This window comes from Carassius auratus, unplaced genomic scaffold (assembly GCF_003368295.1).
Source record: "Carassius auratus strain Wakin unplaced genomic scaffold, ASM336829v1 scaf_tig00033084, whole genome shotgun sequence".
Taxonomy (NCBI): Eukaryota; Metazoa; Chordata; class Actinopteri; order Cypriniformes; family Cyprinidae; genus Carassius; species Carassius auratus.
In genome coordinates this window covers 184,822-209,777 of record NW_020526046.1, presented here as the reverse complement: position 1 = coordinate 209,777, position 24,956 = coordinate 184,822, and the positions used below count along the sequence as shown (strand labels likewise).

The following is a 24,956-nucleotide window of genomic DNA, read 5'->3' as shown; positions in this document are numbered from 1 at the left end:
GTAAAGGATTGCAGGTATAAAAATTTTGTTAATACCAACATTTTTTTTATTTTTTTATTCACAAATGATGATAATTCAATTATTATTATTTTGCCTTAATAAGAAAAAAAAAAATTGAATTTAGAATGAAAATTAGAAATAAAATAAGTTGAAGTACTAAAATTACTTAAATTTAAATAGAAAAGCCAAAAGCACATAACGAATTTGCTAAAACATTTTAATATATATATATATATATATATATAAATTTATTCAAAATAATAATAAAGTTGACAACAGTATATAAATGGTGCTGAAATACCACTGATTCCCATCTTAAATTTTCTAAAATGTTTCTGTTTCATTTGGCTGTGCACAAGAATTTATTGCATTTGTGGTTTTATATCTCACAATTTCAACGTTCAGTTGGGATATAATGTCTATTCACTGATCTCAAAATTACAAAAAAGGGGGCTACAAATAGGCTGGTGTCCCAGGGCCTTGCAGGACCGCAATTTGTCCTTGAACAGGAATCAGAAAATTTGTTTAGAAAAACTGAGAGAGTGAGAAAGAGTGAGGAATTGGCAAAGTGCAAGAGAACATGACGGATCGCTCTCTAGGTGATTCCAGCTCAGCACCTTCATCAGACACAGCATGAGTGCACGAACACACACACACACACACACCGCAGTCTGTGACACACAATCAAACCCAACGGGAACTGTGTGTGCGCCTGCAGGTCGACAGCAAATCTATTGCTTGCAGGAGTGTGTCGGCAGTTCTGTGGCACTACAGTTTTAATGATGAATGTATGTGCAGTCTCGAACACTGCAGAGGTTACAGAACATCTCATCACCAGGTGTCAACAAGAGCAAACTTAGTTTTCACAGGTAAGCTTAAACTATGCTACTTCTTATATAATGCTGCATAAACATTTTACTACAGTATTGGGTATGCAGTATGAGGCTTAGATGTCAAATATCAAAAAATATTGAGAATATTATCAATTAGGCCTGAATCTGGAAGCAAACTCTGGCAGATGTGCCTTTTAGCTCAAGTAAATAAACAAGCACATCTATATGCTGTGGGATCATCCTGCTTGTAAAGATTTGCATTTTGCTGTCAATTTATCTTTATCTGAAGGATTGCTGTTTTGCTTGAATATACAGCACAGCGACTTCCCACCAGAGCTAACTGAAAACAAATTAAATAAAGTAAATAAAGTTGAAATTGAATACAAGTATTAACCTTACAATATATCAATTAAACTTTAAATATAATTATTAACTTAAAATATGACTATTAAACAAAAATATAAAATAAACTATAAAATAAAATGCAAAATTAAATAAAGCACACAAACTAAAATGAAAACTCTTAACAAAACAAAAGCTAATTCTAAATATTAAATAATATAATAGTATTAAAATAAAAGTAAACTAAAACAACACTGCTTGTCACTCTTTGCATCTTAAACAATTTTTTTTGTTTTGTTTTTTTTTGTCTGTGAACAATCAACTTTTGAGCATGTGCATCATTTCCCATGATGCTGATTATACAACACTGATGTTGTGTTTGGTCGCTCTCCTTTATCAACCTTATGAGACATACTGTATAAAATAGTGACTGATTTATATGAGTGACAATGAACCGACTTGAATATTAATTCTGTAATATTGACAAGAAAATGGTGAGCAAATTGCGGCAAGAAGTGAAAGGGGTCATATAATGTGATTAAAAGTTTTCCTTTCTCTTTGGAGTGTTACAAGCTGTCCGTGCATAGATAAAATCCCTAAAGTTGCAAAGATTAAAGTCTCAAACCCAAAGAGATATTTTTTCCACTCCCTCCTAAAACGGCTCGTTTAAACACACCCCCACATGTCTATGTCACTGTGTGGGAAGATTTGCATAACACCGCCCAAATGTTCACGCAAAGAAAGAAGGCGTAACTTTATTGTTGGGGTAAATGTATTATTAACATGTGTATCTATTTGTCATCAGCCTGCTCAGGGACTACAGGTTGAAATTAGCATAAGTGCTACAACCTGGTGTATTGCATCTCTCCTTTTTAAGGTTAATGTATATTTTACAGTGTCCCTGTTCAAATAAATAAAGTAAAAAAAAAAAAAAAAAGGATTTTCCACTAATGATTCAAACTTGAGTTTTGAGCAGTGTAGAGGAGCACTTGTTGTTTGTCATGTCTCCGGTCACAAATGCAGACATGGTTTTATGTTTACGTGGCGTGATACGCAATACTGGATGCTACAAATGTCTCGTTTGTGATGGGTTTAATTTGTTTTGTCTCGTCGCGCCAATGTTCTGACGATTTGTGCTACCCTGTCAGATTTTACTAGCCTGACTACGTCAGACTTCGTACTTCCACTCAATTTCAGTTCGCTTCTGTACTAAGTCTGAAATAGCAAACCAGCTCCCATATTTTCTCCGGCTCCGCACCAGTCATCCAATCAACGAACAAAGAGCTGGAAGCCATGACGTAGACGTTAAGCTCAGAATTTAAGATTTTAGTTTAGGTTAGGGAAATGGAAAATGACAGCGGACATGGAGACACAGGATGCTATTCGCTCTGTTGTGGAGAATAAAAGTACTGGACCTATGTCCAGCCTAGCATTGTAGTGTTTAACCCACCTTGGTGACACTGCTCTATGATGGCAAGTCAATGGCCTTCCTCTGGTTTTTTATGGTCCTTGGAGTTTAAGAAGGTGTATCTCAGTCTCTTTTATCGGTTAAGCTTGAACTGGCATCCTTTTGACAGGTCAGTGTCTCCTTTCTTTCCCAGTCCTTGAATATTGCCATGTCATGCTGTAATCTTGCAATTAAGTCGCAGCATTTCCGACATACTCGAAATGAACGAAAAGCTGTGTTTAACAGAACTAATCCTAACTTTGACAGTTGGCTGCAAATATTTTCCTGTTCGTCTCGTCTCTACTGTCAAATATTAGTTTAGATGCACTGATTGTATAGTGGATGCGTAGATTTACTTCACATAATCCGCAAAAGTCATTCACAGCCATGTTCAGTTCGGTATTTCGCTCAATGGTTTGTTTTCACAGCATAACTGTGTTTACAGCGGAAGTTCGAGGCGGCTGAGCCAGCACATAACACACGGCATAACCAAATGTGATTGGCTTACGGGATTTTAAACTTTAGACTTGCACCTTTATTAACATATACACCTACCCCAACCCTAAACCTACCCTTACAGTCAGATAAATGCAGTGTTGGTGGCATAATCTGATAAGTAGCATTATTTGTTAGAACACGGCATCACAGGGGCGTAAAATTTTAGTCACACACCTGAGGTATTCGGCAAATCATAACGCACTGGATAGCTGGCCAATCAGAGCAAACCTAGCTTTTCAGAACGATGAGCTTTGTAAAAATCTATACTTTTCAAAAAGGCGGGGCATAGAGGAGAAACAATAATGTACAGTATGTGGAAAATAATGTGTTTTGAACCTTAAACCTCAAAAACACATTTCATTACACCATATACACCCAATAATGTAATTTTCAGCAACATCATGTGACCCCTTTAAGATACAACAGCTGTCAAACCCACAACCCCAATCTGGCTTTGTTCGGCTGAACTACACAAAGTTGTGCTGTCGCAGTCTGGTTGAAGCGCGTTAATTCCCTCAACCAATCAGCCGCTGATTGCTGTTGCTGCAGTAGTTTAGTGTGTGCTAATGTGTTTTGTAAATCAGGGTAACCATCCGTGAAAGACTTGTTCAGTAACCAATGAAGAGCAGAACCAATTTCTACAAAACGATAAAGATTTATTGAAATTTAGCAGTAAACTTTTAAATTATGCCAAATTTTTATTTAACAATGACCAGTTAGTGGTCAAACAATATAGCTCTTCAATGGGCAAAACCAAAGACAATGTCAGTTGTTATTGTAAAATTGTACACTACCATTCAAAAGTTTGGAGCCATTCAGATATTTAAATTAAATTAAATTCTCACATGCTTTGCTTAAAATTTTAAAATAGTGTTTTGCCAAAGATTTTGGAACATAACTGGGGAGTTTGATTATATATATATATATGGCAAAAATTAGAATGATAAAAAAATACTAACATTCTTTCTGCTCTGTTGCATAAGTCTCATATATATGAAAAGGAAAGTCCCTGAGTGAGGTGAGCCATGAACAACATAACCCCTAAACAGATGGCTTGTATCTGTTGTGGACAGGGGTGAGGAGTCCACAGATTCAGGGTCCTAAAGTATTCGCTTTCAATCCACCTGATCTAGACTGAGGTGCTGTAGACTGGGGTTGAGTAAGAGGACGTGCTCGAGGCTGTCGTGCTGAACAGTTTATAAAGTCTGCGTGACACAGATAGAGCATGAGAGACGGGGGAGAAAGCGAGGACGAAGCTGTAAATTTCAAGTGTGTGTGAGTGTTTGTTCACGTTGATAATGATGTGACACACAGTCTGAATAATGAGCTGGGCTCAGGTGGACACACACCTTTGTCTCAACGGCTGAAGCTTACACTAGTCACGCACTCACTCACCCAGACACATGCATAAACTCGCGCTCAGACGTCACTCTTTCTCCCTCAGCAAAAAATCGATCCTGTTTTCAGCAGCTTAACGCTGCCAAGTTCACGAATAGCATTTCCCATAAACACCTGACAAACACTCACATACATTTACCTATCGGAGCTAAATGAAGGCCAATGTTGATTACAGGACAAACCTCAACCAACAAAACCCCAAATCTCAACATTTTAATTCCACATAGCATAAAACATGTGTTTCCGATTGAAGAGATCCTCATTTTGTCCTCATACAGAATGTTCTCAGACCCGATCTGGCAAAATATTCTTCCTTGAATATTGAGTGGGTTAATGATTCAGTTCTAGAGGCCACAAGCTTTCAAGGACCCAACCAGCAGTTTATCAATGCAATAAAACCAATGAGTGTCAAATTGCATTAGGGAAAGCTTCTCTTTTCTTTATTTTTAGCTTTTCCAATCCCAATTTTTCCCATTCCCAAAGAACTATAGGTAAAAAAACCCAGTAATATCAAGAGGGAAGAAGAAGAAGAAGATGAAGAAAAAAAAAACAGTCCTTCGTAAACACAAGAAAGAACATCAGGGCTAAAAAAACCACACATTGCTCTCAAGAAAGGAGTTCAAAAAATGAAAATTTATAGCAATATCTAAGATAGAAGTTGACAACATGTGCTGATCCATGTGTGTGTGTATCTGTGCTTTTCTGGTTTTTCTCCCCACGGTATCATTTTATTTCTTAGATTTATTGGCTGGTCTTTACTACCACATCCGGAGAACTATTCACACTGACAAAGCACAGTGAAAACACCTCTTTGTCTTTGTGAGAGTTGGAGATAAGTTTAAAGCCTAATAATCACTCTGAGTCTTGAAAAACATCATAAAGCAACTGCTGTAAAATTGTGCTTCAGACAGCACTATTGGAGTATTACATTTCAAAACCACTGTTCTTCTCTCATTTAATGAAGATACAGTGTTTTTTCCGCCTTCATCTTCAACTTTCAGAAGTTGCACATCTCCCTCCAAAGTCAAACGAGAACTTTTCAGCTCATTGCACACAGACATACACAGACATATATATATGCACACGAGGTTCATATGTTCTACCAAAAGTATACACTATCAAAGAAAGACTGTTGCTTTTTAATTTTCCAAAAAGAGACTAAAAAAAAAAAAAAAAAAAGACAAGAAAAAAGAAAAAACATGCAACAAAAATACCTTCATCTCGTGGCCGGTTCAGTGTCGATTCATCGTGTTTTTTTGTGAGTGGACCTAGGGTTAAGACAAAAAGGAGGGAAAAAGAGAAAAGAGAAAATTCAAAAAAAGATTACTGTGGCAAGAGAAAAATCAAAAAAGAAAACAAGAAAGAGCAAAAAACAAGAAAACAGCAAGAGGTCATTGTTCTCATTCTGTTCAAAAGGTGACAAAAAACAAAAGCAAAGGCAACCAACAAAAAGCATCATAAACACAGAATAACAAGACACAAATCAGCTACAAGATCAAAGAAGTTTCTGTGAATATTCCCTCTCGCCATTGTTTTGCTGTTTCTTTAACACCAGCTTTACTTGATACCGTTCCGACGGCTTGTTTGGACTCCAGGGATGAAGGAAAAATCAATGTGGAGGAATCAGGAATTAACCTCTGAGGTATGAAAAACAAGAATTCCCATTCCCACCCCGGTCCCCCCTCCCTCCTCCGTCGCTCCTCGTGCTCCGGTCAAGCTATCATCCGCCTCGCTTTGAAAATGTGAGAGGTTGTAGAGAAGAGGACCTGAGGGAAGGAGGGCATAACACACCAGGCACGTGTTCATGTTCTCACACAAACACGGCTCAAACACCCTCTAGGGAGACGGGAACAGAGGGTGTTGTGCTCGCACACACACACACACACACACACACACACCGTGTCTCTGAGTGTAAACTGAGGAGTTTAGCCTTTCTATACAAACACAGCACAAAATAAATGTCCAAATAAACCACCTCTTATTCACAAACCCTGGAAGTGTTCTGAAACATCTGTGATCAAAAATATACTCATTTCATTTAACCTTTGAAAGACTTGATTCGAAAGAGTGAGACCACAACGAAAATCTGGGATTCAAAGACTTGTTTTTGTTCAAATACATTTTATTGTTGGTTTATGCTAAACATATTTTCACTAGTGGTCTCAGGTTTCTAAATTTGCAATCTAAACTAAACAATGGGTGTGACTTCAATTTTGTGAGTGAAATAATTCCCATTATTATCAGTGTTCAAAACAAGGTCATATTTTTGTGAAAACTGGGATACGTTTTTTTTTTTTCTTTGATGAAAAGTCAAAAGAACAGCATTTATTTGAATAGAAATCGTTTGTAACATTCGAAACATCCTTACCGTCACTTTTGATCAATTTAATACAACTTCAATCAAAATAGAAAATCTGGTTTTCTAAACATCACAGGTGCAGACAGAAGTGGAAAGGGACTGTAAAAAGGAGTGTAACTTCATGAAACAAATCATTTTTGTCAGCGGATGCATTATAAAGATATTTTTAGACCCCTTTTAGACTTCTTTCTGTGTGAGTTGACCTGAAAAGTGCCTGTCAAAGAAAGAGACAGAAAAGAGAGGGATAGATATAGAAATATAATGAAGAGGTCTCTCTACTGGACATGGCTGTCCTTTCTCGATATTAAAGAGGAAAAAGAAAATGAAAATTTCTTCATTATTATAGTTTCTCTCTATTAAGGAAAGTACGTGATGTGTGGCCAAGGATGGTGTCCCATACTTGGAATTTGAGCTCTGAATTTAACCCATCCATGTGCACACACACCGTGAACACACACACACACACACACACACACCAAGAGCAGTGGAAAGCCGATGCTGCGGCGTCCAGGGAGCAGTTGGGGTTCGGTGCCTTGGTCAAGGGTCTCACCTCAGTTGTGGTGCTGAGGGTGGAAGAGACAATCCCTCCCAAGACCTGAGACTCGAACCCGTGATCTTCGGGGCTACAAGTCAGACTATCTTTCCATGACTGCCCCCAGAGACTTACTGTCTCAGGATGGCCCTTTAACCCTCCAAAATCAATTCCATCCAATCCAAGAGGCTCATTTCTATTTTACACTCTCTGGTTTTTACCTGGATGAAGTGAAATGTGAAGTGAAAGTGACATTCAGCCAAGTATGGTGACCCATACTCAGAATTCGTGCTCTGCATTTAACCCATCCGAAATGCACACACACAGAGCAGTGAACACACACACACACACACACTGTGAACACACACCCAGAGCAGTGGGCAGCCATTTATGCTGCGGCGCCCGGGGAGCAGTTGGGGGTTCGATGCCTTGCTCAAGGGCACCTAAGTCATGGTATTGAAGGTGGAGAGAGAGCTGTTCATGCACTCCCCCCACCCACAATTCCTGCCGGCCCAGGACTCAAACTCACAACCCTTCGATTGGGAGTCCAACGCTCTAACCATTAGGCCACGACTTCCCTATGATGATGAGATGGTGGAGATATTGCACACCAAATTCATCCTCCTCCAATCAATTTGACCATCCCTTGCCTCTTTCATATTCATTTTCTTTCTCCTTTGCTGCACGCCTCCCATCCAGTTTTATTTTCTGATCATCTCTCCTCATCATTTCTCTCCTCATAACCTCGTTTTCCAAAGCCTACCTTCTCTCTATTCTCTTTGGTGCTCACACAGTCTATTATTTCAGCCCCAGTTTCTGGTGCTGACCTTGCTGTGCCCTCTGGCCTTGACAGCGCACGTGACGCTTTTCTGCTTTTTTTCACACATGCATGTATGCGTGCAAGTGTGAATGTGGTTAATGCTTTATCTGTTTTTGTTTAGATGTTTAAGGCATGAAGGTTTTGCAAGGCAATTTGTTTATCATTTTGTATGTGTGTGGATGGTATAAATATGTAAAATCATGCCTAGCATGCATACACATGAATAAATGTGTGTCTAAGTGGTGTACGTGAGTATACATGACCGAAAGTAGATGAACGCTACACAGGAGTTACACAAGGTCGCTGTTTTGCATGGATGAGCTGTTCACACACACACACACACACCCAGCAAGCCTCATCAGCAGATGCCAGTCGAATTACACACTCCCTCAGTGTTAGATGTCAGGGCTCGTAATCAGGCCGACCACAGGTGTCTGTGGACCGGAGCGTTCCAGCAGGAATCTACCCTCTCCTCTGATATCCCAAACGGGGGGATATGAGTTCAATCTGCTACCTGTGGCTCACCCTCTTTACAGAAATGTGATTCAGAAAATCAGCTTGAAAGAGGAATGAGATAGCCAGATGGCTTCCACCTGATGTTTTCATGCCTCTCAGCTTCTCCTGAGTGGAAATGGGTAGAAATTAGAGCGGAGATAGAAAGAGAGCACCCAAGTGACTTTGATAGACTGGATATAATTGAGCTCTATTTAACAGCATTAAAGATGCCTGGCCGACCTGGTGTGAAGAGCGCTTCTATTATACGACATGGGGAGATGTAAATGAGAATTAGATTTAGCATTAGAGGCATTTCTATTAAACAGAGTATTGTCACAGTCCAGCATGGGTCTATAATGAGTTGAGGTTTTTCTTTTGCTTTGTTAAAGTGGCGAGGAAGATCCTTGATAGAGAGAGGAAATATGTAGCAGTCTTTGGGTATCACTGAGATACAATTACATTTTTTATTAATATTCTGAATTATCTTTTATATTGTCCATTTCTTTATTTTTTATTGAAGTTTTAGTAATTTAGCTGTATATTTTGTTGTTTTTATTAGTTTTTATATGTGACCCTGGAGCACAAAACCAGTCTTAAGTCGCTGGGGTATATTTGTAGCAACAGACAAAAATACAATGTATTGGTCAAAATTATTGATTTTTCTTTTATGCCAAAAAATCATTAGTGTATTCTAAGATATGTTGTACATTTCCTACTGTAAATATATCAAAATTAATTGTTTTATTAGTAATATGAATTGGACAACTTTAAAGGTGATTTTTTTCAATATTTATTTATTTACTATTATGTTTTTGCACCCTCAGATTCCAGATTTTCAAATAGTTGTATTTCAGCCAAATATTGTCATAAACTAACAAACCTTACTTCAATGAAAAGTTTATTTATGATGAGCTTATTAAAAGATGTAAAAATCGAAACAAATAAATAAAAATTGACCCTTATGACTGGTTTTGTGGTCCAGGGTCACATATGTGTATATAATTTTTATTCCTATTTACTTAGGTTTCAGATAAAAAAAAAAAAAAAAAATGAGTTTCAGATTTTTATTATTTTATTTCAGTAAATCTTTATGTAATTTCAAATAAACAAACAATTGTTTATTTATTTATGGATTTAGTTTTATTTAGATAAGAGATCGATTAAAACAGAGACACAAAAATGGTACAGTAATAGTATCAGACAGTAGATTTAAAAACATATATATATTTACCCCTTTCTCAAATCGAGCTGATCTCAGATGCCTGTCTTTGTGACATCACACAGACAGGCCCCTCCCACAATAGTTTGATTGACAGTAATGTTTCAGCACAGACTGTTTGACTGCCAGAGCAGATGTAGACAAGAATGACTCCTAAGAGATTTGTCTTTTGTAGCATTTAGCTCCAAATCTAATTAAAAGCACCCGAATAAACTAATCAAGGTCTTTGGTTTTATGTGAAAATTACATCCAGGTGTGTTGGAACACAATTTGAACTAAAACTCTGGCTGTGCCCATAAGGCAAGGCAACAAGTCAGCTGCCTAAGTTTTTGGACACAGCGTAGGGGGAAAAGTGTCTTTATATACCCAAGGTACTGAATGATTGTCATATTCATATGTCATGATATTTACACTGAACTCCAAAGCATTGGTTCTCAATCAGGGGGTCTCATTAACCCTTTAAACCCGGCGGGACATCTCCGGGTAAATCAATGCCTTGATCAACAAAGTTTTTTGTGCCATTAACTCTAATATCTAAAAAACATCATACAGCTCAGATAGTCATGTGTCATATGTCATTTGAAACGTCTCATTGAGTAGAATAATAAAAGCATAATTGTTTGGGGCTTTAAATATACTGGAGCTGGTTTTTGTACAAGAAGTCACCCCAAGACCCATATGAAAGTAAGATATTGAAGGCACCATTTTGCTTGTAACTTCATAAAACAAGCTCAGATGGTGGGAAAATAGACACCAATTTTAAGAGCAGATTGTCTTGATTTAGAAGAACCATCATGAGTAACTATAATCCTTCATTTATATCTAAAAATATTCCTCAATAGTTTATAACACACATATAACTTGCACAGGCTGCATGTAGCTGTCACGTAGCATTTTCGCTGGTAACTTCATAAAACATGCATATATCATAGAACATGGCAATTTCATTATTTGCAGAAAAAGGAAAAAAACAAACACCCAAACTCACCATAATCCATCGTTCAGATCTAAAGATATCACTCATAGAGCTATAACACATAAAACAGAATTAGGACATGTAGCTTAGCAAAAAAATCAGAGGTTGCAGGCCTGTGCCATTTTAGCTCGTAACTACATGAAACATACATAGATCTTAAAAAAAAGAATTATTTTCAGGAAAATTCTCCGTTTTAATCCATCGTTCAGATCGAAAGATTTGGTTCATATAGCTGTAACACATGAAACCAGACGGGTGTGCTTGAGGTGCAACAGAATAATCAACCATACTTTCACTTGTACTTTTATTTGCAACTTCAGGAAACATGCATAGATCATTGAAAATTCTCCTGATTAAAAGGAGCCCAAACTTATCATAATTTGTTAATTAGATCTAAAGATATTCCTTATTATGTTATCACACACATTAAACCATTTAATTAAGAAAAATATAGGCTTCGTTTTCATTCATAACTTCAAGAAACTTCATGCATAGATCATGGAAAATGTCATTATTTTCATTAAAATGAGTCCAGTCATACCATAATCTGTCATTTAGATCAAAAGATATTCGTCATTGAGTTATAACACATAAAACCCCAAATGCACACATGGTGTAACTTTCTCATGGCTTTTACGCTTGTCAGTTCGTGACACATGAAACATCGTGGAAAATGGCATATTATTATTTACAGCAGATTATCACGATCGAAGGGAGTCCAAAATCACAACAATCCATTGCTTCTTGCGTGTGTAACTGATACCTAAACCCTTGAATTTAAGAAATCAGTGGGAGAGGTCCACTGAACACTTGGCAAGCAGAATGTAAAACATAGAATATTTCTGTGTATTTTATTTTTTATATAACTTTTTTTAATACATATAATTAGGTATCATTTTAAATCTTAGAAGTTCAGAAACATCACACAGCTCAGATAGTCATGTGTCATACTGTATGTCATTTGAAAGGTCTCTTGAAGAAGAATAAAACAAGTATAATTTGCTTTGACTAAACTTGAGTGAGCCATTACTTCAAATTCAAAGCAACAATTTCAAAACTGTACAGGGTTGAAAGAAAGCTAATTCACATACAGCACATATTTTGGAGAACATCAAAAAAAAAAAAATTCTACTACCTTATTTTTTTCATGAGATATTGAACGTCAAAAAATTTTTCTCAAAAAGAGAATATTAAAATGCAAAGCAATTTTTTTTTTCTCCTATCAAACGATAACTAACTTTTTACTCTCCTTGCTACGGTTCTGGAGTTATGAGTCACTTTTTTAACTGTTCAGTCAAAGGTTCCTTAAAGAACCATTTCTTTCTTTCCATTTTATACTCTTCAGATGTTAAAGGTTCTTGATAGAACCATTTAAGCCTGGAACACACCAAGCCGATGGTCGGCCGTCGGGCAGTTTTCGAGCGTCGACCGACTAAATCTTCTCAGTGTGTTCCGCATTGTCGGCTGAAATTGGTTCTTGTCGGCTTTGTAATGGCCGATTTGACATGTTGAATCGGCGTCGGAGCTTGTCCGCCAGTCGGGCCATCTGATCATTCTGATTGGCTGTTCAACCAGCGAACCAGCACGCTAGGAAAAAAAAACCGGAAGTGACGGAGCATATAAACAATGAAGTCAACGGGGACATAGTTGCCTCTCTCATTTGTTTGCATTTCTCGTGATTATCATTTGTCCGATTCTTTCTTTCCTTTTCCACAAGCAAAATACCAAGGGCTGACAACACCAGTGCCATTTGCAACTTGTCAGTCATTTCCAAACAATCAAATCCGTCTGTGGATGGTGAGACTCTGATTTGCTTTATCTTTGTATATGGTTTGTATCCCTGTAGCTTCTTCCGGTTTCCCGCTTTGAGTAACTACTTCCAAGACTACTGCCACCTGCTGGTACGGAAAGGTATTTCCGACGCAGGTGGAGAACGGACGTGCTAGTTGGCCGTCAGGTGTCGAGAATCGGCTTGGTGTGTCAGGGCAAATCTGGACACAGACGCTGCCGACGTGAGGCGATCCTGCAATCTGTTTTCGTTGCCACTAGTTCGTCTGCGTTGGCTTGGTGTGTTCCAGGCTTTAGTCAGAAAGGTGCTTCTGTGGCATCGTGAAGCACCTTTATTTTTTAGAGTGAATGTCAAATAAGACAGATATGAAAAAATTATCTTGAACACGTACATTTTGGCTGACATTTTATCAGGTATTTCTCAGCAGCAGAATGTCCAAATTAAATATTTATTTTTTTCCTGAAAGTACAGAAAGTTTTTCATCAAACGATACCAAACTTTTGACTCTCCTTGCTTCAGTCTTCGAGTTATGAGTCATTATTTTTGTGTATGTTGCTCAGAAAAAAACTAAAAATTCAGTGAGGCAGAAATGCCCTCAGGATTTAAAGGGTTAAACTACCAAATTGAAAAATAATTGTTATTAAATATTTGTTATTTCTTCCCGATAATGATTAAAGAACGTGAAGTTCTGGATTAGAACTTACAGAAACATCAAATTAATCATGTTAAATAATTTAATATATCAATAAATAAACAGTAGAAACACCTAAATATTGTGCTGGAAAAAGGGTAAAGAACCTGCAACTGATTTTATATAACCCTGTTATATTACTATCACAGTAGTGTCAAAAAAGCCACAGTATTAATAAAAAAAGGTAATATGGTAGATTTGGAGAGGGAAAGAGAGCACAAATGTTAAATAGAGAACAATAGGAGGCTGAATAAAAATGGAAGAAGGAGTGTTTGGTGTAGACAGAGAGAAAGAGAGACACAGAGATAAGGTGGGATGGAGTGAATGTGTGAAAGAGGAATATTTGAACAGCAGAGCTGGATGGGATGACATTTAGGTGTGCTGGAGATGCAGACAGCATGAAGGTTAAAACTGTTTCCCCGGTAACCCTCGCCGCATGGAATTAAAGCTGGGTCTCCAGAGAAACACGATGCCCTGCGATTTATCTGCCTGCTCAGTCATAAAGAGCTGTCATAAGACTGACATTAGACTTCAAATCCTGCACACAGCTGACATGAGCCAAGAGCTCATTATAATCACTGCTGTAATATCATATTCTGAGAAAAAATGCCCTTAAACGGTCCACTACTGGAGAGATTTTAAAAATCCCAATTAGTATCTTTTGACTTAATACTGTATATCAAAGCATCCTTAAAACAAAATCGATTATACGTATATTTGAAAAGCATAACTGGTGACACAGAGATTGTATTCACCGCATGTATTTGCATTTGCATTGCTTGATAATTTCAATTCTTTTAGCATAAATCTCATAAAATCTATGGGGTAATTCCAGTGTATGATATATACACTACTGCTTCAATTTTGTGAGTAATTATTTTTTATTTTTTATTAAATAAATGTTCATTCAGCAAAGATGCATTAAATTGATCTTAGGTGAAGGCAAAAACCTTATTCAATAAAGAGTCCTTAAAATTATATTATGATTTCCTGAAAAAAATATTCAACAAAATATTAACTGTTTATAACACAGATAATTATAGGAAATGTTACTTGAGCATAGCAGCATATTAGAATTTTTTTTTTTTTTTTTTTTTTTTTTTTTTTTCAGGTGTGTTTAATTTTGAAGGCCCTCCAGGAGCAAGACTGGACATCCCTGATTTAAGTCAAATCTGAAGAAAACACCTGTCAGGACTAACACACACCAACTTTTACCTCAGTGTGGTGACATATGGCACACTGCTTGCATTACGGTATTAAAATATAAGGTACATATAGATAGATCTTTATGTTTTTGGTCTGTACTGTTTGACACAAATATGCAGCTAAAAATACAGTAGAAAATTTAATTTACGAACAAATCTCAATGAACCAATTATTAATATATCTTTTCATAATTAATATGAGATTCTAATATCGGCATTCATAATAATTAGAAAAGTAAGGTTGTAATCATATAGTGTCTTGCAGAGCAAAAACAATCAAAACTCTGCAGTAATGGTTTGTGACACTCCATAGTGACTTATGAGGCCTATTAATGACTGTAACGTGTGTGTCTGTGTGTGAATGTGAGAGATTGTGTGTATGAGTGCACACATGACAGATGCAGGCTAATCTTGCTGATTTAATGTAATCTAGCTCATTTTAAATGACTATTGTTTTTCTCCTTTTCTCGCTGACGTTGCTGTAATCCTGTTAAAACATACAAAAGCAGCCGCTAATCACATGGATCAAAATAGAACATGTCACTGACGATGTTCCACCACGCCAACATCTTCCCTTTCCTTCCCTTCCCGCTCTCCTCCAGCTACGTCCCCGGTAACAGTTTCAATACCTTCATTCCACAGAAATCTGCAGATTTCCTCACAGAATCAGCATAGATCTGGACCGGCCTATTGGACGTGTACCAGATCTTTTTTTCCCCTCACACAGTAAAAACTGTTATAAGGTCAGACCGGTTCACTCTTGACATACTCTCAAACTTCCTATCCTTTTTATTTTCACCTTATTCCATCTTTCGCCCCAAGAGCTCTTTCCTTCTTTGCCTCTCCCAGAGTTTCTACTTCCACATTCATCCTTCTCCGAAGCACCAGGAGAGGTACAAGCGTGTATGAGTGTGTGTGTGTGTGTGTGTGTCTGTTTTTGAATCTAATTTGCATTCACAGCCACTTGCCGCCTAAGCTGCAGCAGGCACTGAAGAGACGGCCCTTTGAGCTACACGGAGAGAGAGAGAGAGAAGAAAGCAGCAGGAGGAAAGAGAGGGAAAGAGAGACAGAGTAACAGAAAGGAAATGAGAGGGCAATGGCTCTGCATGTATGCGTATTACATGTTTTTCTATGAGTAAGAGGAAAGATGCAGGGTGGCATTTTGAAGCCTGTTACCACCCAAGACAAAGAAACTACTTAAAGAAATAGTTATTTATGTGTCATTATTTATTATTTACTCACCCTTTTGCTGCTCAAAACCTGTATGATCTTATTTTTCTGTGAAAAAGAAATATTCTTGTCATTACTGTAGTCAACCGTAAAAACATTTTTTTTAGTTGAATCTCAATGATATTAAAGTAACACTAGTTTTAAGTGACCCTGGGCTGTCAAGTATCAAAATGCACCATAAAAGTAATCTAACTCATGCACTTTATTCCAAGTCTACTGAACTCGTATAATAGCTTTATGTAAGGAACAGACACTGTATGTACAGGTGCATCTCAACAAATTAGAATGTCATAATTCAACTCGTATGAAAAGCGTTTATTAAATAGATTAAATGCACACAGACTGAAATAGTTTAAGTCTTTGGTTCTTTTAATTGTGATGATTTTGACTCACATTTAACAAAAACCCACCAATTCACAACAAATTAGAATATGGTGACATGCCGATCAGCAAATCAACTCAAAACACAAGCAAAGGTTTCCTGAACCTTCAAAATGGTCTCTCAGTTTGGTTCACTAGGCTACACAATCATGGGGAAGATTTATGATCTGACAGTTGTCCAGAAGACAATCACTGACACCCTTCACAAGGAGGGTAAGCCACAAGCATTCATTGACAAAGAAGCTGGCTGTTCACAGAGTGCTGTATCCAAGCATGTTAACAGAAAGTTGAGTGGAAGGAAAAAGTGTGGAAGAAAGAGATGCACAACCAACTGAGAAAACGCCAGCCTTACGAGGATTGTCAAGCAAAATCGATTCAAGAATTTGAGTGAACTTCACAAGGAATGGACTGAGGCTGGAGTCAAGGCATACAGACGTGTCAATGGATTCGGCTACAGTTGTCGTATTCCTCCCGTAAGCCACTCCTGAACCACAGACAACGTCAGAGGCATCTTACCTGGGCTAAGGAGAAGAAGAACTGGACTGTTCCCCAGTGGTCCAAAGTCCTCTTTTCAGATGAGAAGTTTTGTATTTCATTTGGAAACCAAGGTCCTAGAGTCTGGAGAAAGGTTGGAGAAGCTCATAGCCCAAGATGCTTGAAGTCCAGTGTAAGTTTCACAATCTGTGATGATTTGGGGTCAATGTCATTTGCTGGTGTTGGTCCATTGTGTTTTTTGTAAACCAAAGTCACTGCAGCCATTACCAAGAAATCTTGGAGCGCTTCCTTCTGCTGACCAGATTTTTGAAGATGCTGATTTCATTTTCCAGCAGGATTTGGCACCTGTCCACACTGCCAAAAGCACCAAAAGTTGATTAAATGACCATGGTGTTGGTGTGCTTGACTGACCAGCAAACCAGACCTGAACCCCAGAAAGAATCTTCCAGACCACCTCAGCAGTGCCACAAACTGATCACCTCCATGTCACGCTGAATTGAGGCAGTTATTAAAGCAAAAGGAGCTTCTACCAAGTATTGAGTACATGTACAGTAAATGAACATACTTTCCATAAGGCCAACAATTCACTGAAACATTTTTTTATTGGTCTTATGAAGTATTCTAATTTATTGTTTTTGTTAAATGTGAGCCAAAATCATCTTAAACTACTTCAATCTGTATGCATTGAATTTAATACACACGTTTCACAATTTGATTTTAATTACTGAAATAAATGAACTTTTCCACGACATTCTAATTTATTGAGATGCACCCGTAATTATTAGAAAAAGTATTTCCCTCTGGTGAAGCTTTTAAATCAAATACAGTGGCTACAGCGTAGATGGCAAGCCAATTGCATCAACATCGAGCGTCTCATAACAAAAGATGATGATATCAAACCTGTTACTATGGGGCTGTTACGAGTGGGGCGGGGCCGAGAGACGTGGGCACGAGGAGTGAGGCCAGGTGTAGTGAATGGAGATGAGCTGCACCTGCGCCCCACCACCTGTCTCGAGTCTCACGTAGGAGATGGAAGGATATAAAACTGGAGTGACGACCGTGAAGGACGAGAGAGGACCAGGCCTGGGACATTATTTTATGTTTGCCTTTTTATTTATGCGCACCAGTCGGCCGTGAGGGGCTGGTGCGCTAGTTTGTGTTTATTTTTCAATTATTAAAATGGTTTTGATTGTGCGCCGGTTCCCGCCTCCTTCTTCCCGATGAGTATGGAGTTTTAATGCATTACAGTGGTGCCGAAACCCGGGAGAAGGAGGGACGCGCTGCTGAAGATCCCTCGCCGCTGAGGTGAATCCGCGGTGCCCTCGAGCTGGCGATGAGTGTGCCGCCATGGACGCTCGAGGCGGTGGGCTGGAGCGAGTTGCCGGGGACGGGCGAGCTCGCTGCCGGCCGCCCACGATATGGAGGGGCGGCTGCCGTCCGTGAGGGAGCGGAGGAGTCGGCGCCGTTCGCCAGGGGGCCGGAGCCTGCTGCCTCCGTGATGGAATCCGGAGGGGCAGGGAACGGGGGACTCCTGCCGCTGCCCAAAATCGGAGGAGCCGTCGCCGTCCATCGGGCGGCGGAGGAGTGTCGTGCCGTCCGCCGAGGGCCGTCCAGTGCCACCGCAAGGCACCGCGGAGGAGATCACCCAGCTGGTGGAGGGCCGAGCAGCAGTGCGTCTGGGAACCGGAATTTTTTATTTTTTTTTCTCTCTCCCCTCTCTCGTCCCTGTCGCTCCTCCTTCCATCTCCTTTTCTCTCGCCTCGTCTGTCGTACCCCCAGGTTCCTGCAGGGGGGGGGGGGGGTAGAGCGCAGTCTCGGGAGTACCCCCCGGCCTGCGAGGGGCGATGGGGGTATGTGACGAGTGGGGCGGGGCCGAGAGACGTGGGCACGAGGAGTGAGGCCAGGTGTAGTAAATGGAGATGAGCTGCACCTGCGCCCCACCACCTGTCTCGAGTCCCACGTAGGAGATGGAAGGATATAAAACTGGAGTGACGACCGTGAAGGACGAGAGAGGACCAGGCCTGGGACATTATTTTATGTTTGCCTTTTTATTTATGCGCACCAGTCGGCCGTGAGGGGCTGGTGCGCTAGTTTGTGTTTATTTTTCAATTATTAAAATGGTTTTGATTGTGCGCCGGTTCCCGCCTCCTTCTTCCCGATGAGTATGGAGTTTTAATGCATTACAGGGGCCTTTTTGGCTTAAATTTTGAGCTTGACACCATGCTATTCATCATTTATAACTTACTATAACAACATCATTCAAGGGTTTGAAATTACATGATAATGAGAAAACAATTGTAATGAACTATTCCTTCAAATTTCACACCAAACCTCTACTTCATTTCTGGTGGCAAGCCAATATATATCACAAAGGCCAAGACCAGACATCAGTAGATATCTGTCATTTTGTAATTATCGGCATTAGCCAATGTGTTTTTCCTTTTGGCCTACAAGTGTCAGAATCACTGAGAAGCCCATTGCCTAATTGCAGATGTGGGGGGAGCTCTAATTTCTGTCTAATAAAAGAAAGAAAGTGAACACAATAATACTATTTCAATATACCGTCGGCATTCAGAAAATACACATTTGCATCATTTAAACAGCCTTTGAATAACTATTTAATATTTAATTACAAAAGCCTCGCAAACGTCAGCGAATCCAGTTGTTAGGTGCAAAATAGTTTCCTGAATAAAACACATGAACTCTGTGCATGATGATCATAATAGGATTAAAGAGTCAAGAAGTTGCTATCTAAAGTATAAATCAGTTTATTTTATAGATTTTTAAATAAAAGTTTTTATTTTATTTGTTTCCTATTTCGTTCAATGGAAATTAAATGTAAATTTAATTGTAGCCGTTATTACGCTTAGGTTTTTTTTTGTAGACATTCTTAAATTAAAAAGTTTGATATATGTATATTGGCTATCAAAAAAAAATAAAATAAAAATTGATCAACTACTAATAATTTCCAAAAGCATTTAGCCATTAGCGTGAATACAGTCCTCTATTTTAGATGTGTAGCAATTAGATGCTCCTGAAAACAGCTTCTTTAAACACCTAATCTATATGTGTTTATTAATGGAGTCCATTCATTCAGGGTACTTTCTGTAACAGTCCCAGAAATCATAGGGATGTTTAGTAAGCTCGTTTCCATCAATCCCGTAACTGTACAAACACCTCCGACAACAACTGATGTCAAACCAATTAGCTTGTTAGCATGTGAGAAGAGTTTCTGTGTGATGCAAAGAGGAGAGGAGAGGAAGAAAGCTCGGCACGACCCGGCACAATGCACCATCTGCAAAACGACGGCCTACGTCAAGAATTCACACACACACCTAATATCTTTCTCTCAAGTGGTTCACTCTTCTGTGGCTATAAATAGAGTGTGTGGCAGTGCTCTTGCTAATTCCTTCATTGAGAGTCTACTGGTAACGCACAAAACGCACGCTCGCACTGCTCTGACGTGCTGCCTGACAGCTACACGCAGAAAGAGCTGAGGGGTTGCCAAGATGACCCCGTCCCCTGCCAAACCCTCATTCTGTGTCAGCGTTATCTATCCATACATATCTGCTCTCATCTCCTTCCCTCTCCAATTTCCCTCCATTTCTCGGCATCTCTCTCATTTACTTCACTCTGCAGTATATTTGTTCTCCATTCTTGCACTATACATCTTTATTACTCAAGTCATATTCATTTTCTTGTGTCCGTCAGCTGTTATCTCATTCTTTTAATTGAGTATTTGTTATTCTCTTGAGCTGACAGCCTTATAGACACATTCATTAACACACACTTCCTCCCCAAAATCTCATGGCCCAGCAGTCTAACAATATAACAGTTCTGCTCTGGGATTTCCACACACACACACACACACATGATTTCAAGTAAGCCTGCACACGTTCTCAGCTGGAAAGTTACCAATTTGCTCTCATTACTTTCTACTAAAACTCCAAGCTGAGACACTGAGCCATTGGTTTGACCTTGCTGCAAATTTGAAGCCTTCCTTTGGTATTCATTTAGTGAAAGAGGCAAACACAGTGGAAAAGAACAAGCTACAGTAGTTCAGGGGAGAGAAGGCTAAATTATTTTTTTCCCTTTAAACATTCATTTGGTTATAATATGACAATGATGCCATTGCTAAAAGCAGACCACCTCCGAGTTACACTAAACCGGCCCCGTTAAAAGTCAAAATCTCAAACACTCCAGCTGTAGCCTGTAAACTTCTGTTGGAATATATATATATATTGGAATATATTTTTGTCATGCGTCGCAGAGCTGTTTTTGTGCTTCTCGGCTTCTAATACTTCAAAGGGGCCCGAAACGGTCCGTCTATATTCAGAATACTCCAGGAGCTAATTAAAAAACGCCCTCCACACCAACGCTCAGGTGCTCTCCGAAGCAGTTTTGATTTCCCTTCCATAGAAAACAAGAACGCCATTCGAATTTCATCTTTTGTTCAAGTGTTCCTTCATTTCTTTCTTCCATTTCTCATTTCTACCTCCTTGGCCTTTGGGATCCTTCAATATATGGTATGTTATTGTAGCTCTTTGAGGCAGAATCATATTACAGTATATCTGCTTTGTGTAAAGCCAATCTATTCAGATTTTACTTGCTTGTCGATTTATTGATCAATTTATCTATTTTTTTGGTTTAAAAAATGAGAAAATCTCTCTCGGTCAAATGGATCTGACAGAGAAGAGTGAGTAGACAGGATGGTGACAGTATCAGGTGGGCTGCAGAGTGCACAGTCATGCTAAAACTAACCCATCAGTCCTGCTCACACATGCCTCTGATTGACCATCCGCCTCTAGCCTTCAAACAACTCCCACAGGTTCAGTTATTTTTTCCCCAGGCATTCTCAGCCCTGCCATAAACACCAGACAACAAATGAGAGAAAATAAATTTGGGCATCCAAAACCAGAACTAGGCTTTTAATAATAATAATAATAATAGGCTCCACATTTTTTTATCAAAAAAAAAAAAAAAAAAAAAAAGGGAAAATGTCCATGTTGTTAATGACTCCTACAGATAACGGGAAAAAAAAAAAAAGTTTGGGGTTAGTTGATGTTTGACATTAAATTAAGACTTTAATTCAAGGACAACAAAACAGAATGTTTCTATTTCAATTAAACACTGTTACACTGTTCTGTTGAGCTTTTTTTTTAAATCAAAGAATCCTTAATAAATGCATCACTGTTCCCCAACAAAATTAAAACTGTTTAATTAGAAATGTTTCTTGAGCACCAAATCAGCATATTAGAATGATTTCTGAAGGATCGCGTGAGACTTAAGACAGGAGCAGATGCTGAAAAATCAACTTTGCCATCACAGGTATAAATTACAGTCTATTATTTTAAAATATACTGAAAAAAGAAAACGTACACAAATACTTTATAATATTTATTTGGCTGTATTTCAGATCAAAACTACTTTCAAAAATGGAATTATGGAGATCAATTCCGTCCTATAAAAACATAAAATATTTAAATCTAGCTGCATCTGAGAGTTCGGAATTCTGCTTTAGTTTACTCTAAAAGAGGCTATAACAGATGTCACTATATGTAGTCAGAGGAACAAGAACAAAGGGAGACAAATAATGAGACTATATAGTGCTGTATAAATTGCCTGGGGCAGTTCGGGGCAGGGATGGTCCCCACATATAGTAACTGATGCAGCTTTGATCTCCTGTCCACCCCCTCTTTTAACTCTCACATGGATCAACTGCAGTACAGCATACACTTTTGTACAATAAGATCTGTATATGTTTACTGCAGTTCTAAGACGCAGAGTTACTCTACATATGTAAAACTAAACAAAAGAGCTCCTTTATTAGATCTGAACATATATATAGTCATGTACAGCTTAATTATGTTCAAAATGAAGGAATTAATCCACCATTTGGTGTTGAAACACAATGCATTGGATAACGTATTTGTTCTAAAATGTGCAGGATTGCGAGCCGGCTTGGGAGAGACTGAGTGGATTAAAGGGAATTTGGGGATTTGGGAAAATGGGAGCTGGCACATTTGGGAATCTAGGAATCGGCAGATTTGCAGAGGGCTTTGTGAAAGACAAATGGCGCATAGAAAGAGATAATGTGGGATGAGAATGAGTGTTGGAAGACGGAACGAGAGAGAGAAGCAGAAAGAGAAGGAAGGAAAAGAGACGCACTGCTGATGGTGTCAAAAAAACAAGAAAACAACACTGGCATCTTTGCTGTGAACAAACACTCACAGGCCTATGCAGATGTTCAGTCTGACTGCAATGTGCCGATGTGCTATGACTGAGGCATTATATACTGTACATAGTGCACATACTGAGGTAATGAGTTTGGTGCATTTTTCTCAAAGCAAATTACAAAGCATTCTTTCATAATTGAAAGAATTGCTTAAGACAATTACCATTGTAAACACAAAACACCTACACTGGCTGACCAAAAGAGGTAAAAACTGAGAGGAAAGGAGCAAAAAGGGCTCTGAGATTGCAAATTACTGCTGATGTCAATAATTTGTTTCTCTGGGCGACTTGGCGGCTGGAAGCTTAATTGCGGGAGAAAAACACCTCCTCGCAAATCAGCTCTTTCCATCCTCTGAGAGTATCTGTCCACTTTGCTCTTTCTCAAAAGTAAAAAAAAAAAAAAAAAAAAAGGACAAAAAAGAACTGGAAGAGGAGAAGAAAAAGACAAATGTTGAGGGGTTTTACCTCAGTCTGAAACGTCAGTCACTTCTTTGGTTTGTTAACTCTCCATCAATTTACCCCAATTTGTCGTAAATGTATGTCTTATACTGGAGCATAAGTAATTTCCCAGAATGCTTTAGTCTTTCCAGCTGGCCTCACTCTTTAAGTGAATCATAGGGTAAACTATTCCTGACAAGTCCTGATCCAGATTGCAGTGGACTGATCATAACTGGGAAAGGACAAGGACATGTTCTTAGTCAAGGTCTGGTAAAGCTGCACCAAAGTTCAAAGGAAGAAAATTATTTCATTTTCACTGTAAAGTCCTTTGTAGTGTTAAAGAGATAGTCCAGTCGTAAATGAGAATTCTGTCATGATTTACTCACCCTCGTGTCACTCTAAATCTGTATGGCTTTCTTTCTTCCACAGAACACACACAAGAAAGATAAGTGACCCGTGCTGGTAAAATTGAGTATGAATGCGCACGGTCTAGTTTTGAGCTACAGGCAAAAGAATTAAAAAATCAGTTTTGGTTGAATTTTACAAATTAATTTTATTAAGCCCTTCTTATAGTGACCCCAATGCTCCAAATAGTAATTAAACAACATTTGCAAAGCGCGTGCGTAAGATTCGCCTCTCTCTTCCAAAGTACACGATCTCCCAATAAAGTACATTATTGTGAAATAGCCTGTCTTGTTGAGAATCAAACAAACATAATCGGTTATGTCTTACATAAACGTTTAGTTAATAGTTGGGGAAAAATCTGTTGTGTAACATTATATTAGATAAATTGATTACAGTAGGCCTTAATATAGATCTGTCTCAATGTTAGTCATACATTTAAACAAAAGAAGGAATCACTCGCTCTTGATTAAACTGTTTATTTGAATCTGTTCTCATTTTTTATAGTTAAAATTAAATAGCTATATTGTGATTAATAGTATAGTAGGCTAATTACTATTAAGATAAGAATTGGAGTAAAATATGCAACGATGCTAGGTGATTTTGCTTACGAAACTTTAACTCGATTTTTCTCTAAATCAACTCTGCTGACTCTATTGCCTTCAAACTGTAGCTCAGTCATTTTTTTGTCCAATTTCAACAAGTTTGAAGGCATTTTAATGGCATTTAAAAAAAAAAAAACTCATTTTTGAAAATTTGCTCATTCCGACTCGTTTTCGCCAGCACGGTAAAATGTTTCTACTGATTCTGTCCATACAGGTTAAGTCAGTGAGGTCCAAAACAATTCTGGACCCGACTGGCTTTCATTATATGGACAAAACAAGACATTGTTTGAAATATATTATCTTGTGTTCCAAAGAAGAATGCAAGTCATACAGATTTGGAACATCAGTAAAAAGCAATGAGTAAATGACAACATGTTTTAATTTCGGGCAAATTATCCCTAAACATTGTAGCATCTACTATGCAGTACATGTAGCATGCATGTCTATAGGTTCCATTACTCAATAATAGAGTGCAGCAGTAAAAACCCCATTAGTTTTCTCCATAGGTGAATTGTTCTTTAATTTATAACCTTTTGAAGACAGACCTACTGTGAGCTACGAGGTTGT

General features: G+C 38.4%; 1 protein-coding gene across 1 annotated transcript in view; it reads right to left on the bottom strand.

Annotated features, from left to right (window-relative positions):
• The window catches only part of LOC113081075 (neuroligin-2-like), a 144,586-nt gene that overhangs the window by 57,320 nt on the left and 62,310 nt on the right, over window positions 1-24,956 (bottom strand). Inside the window, exon 3 of the mRNA XM_026253121.1 lies at window positions 5,733-5,786. Coding sequence (XP_026108906.1) covers window positions 5,733-5,786 — 54 coding nt within the window. The remainder of the gene's footprint in view (window positions 1-5,732; window positions 5,787-24,956) is intronic.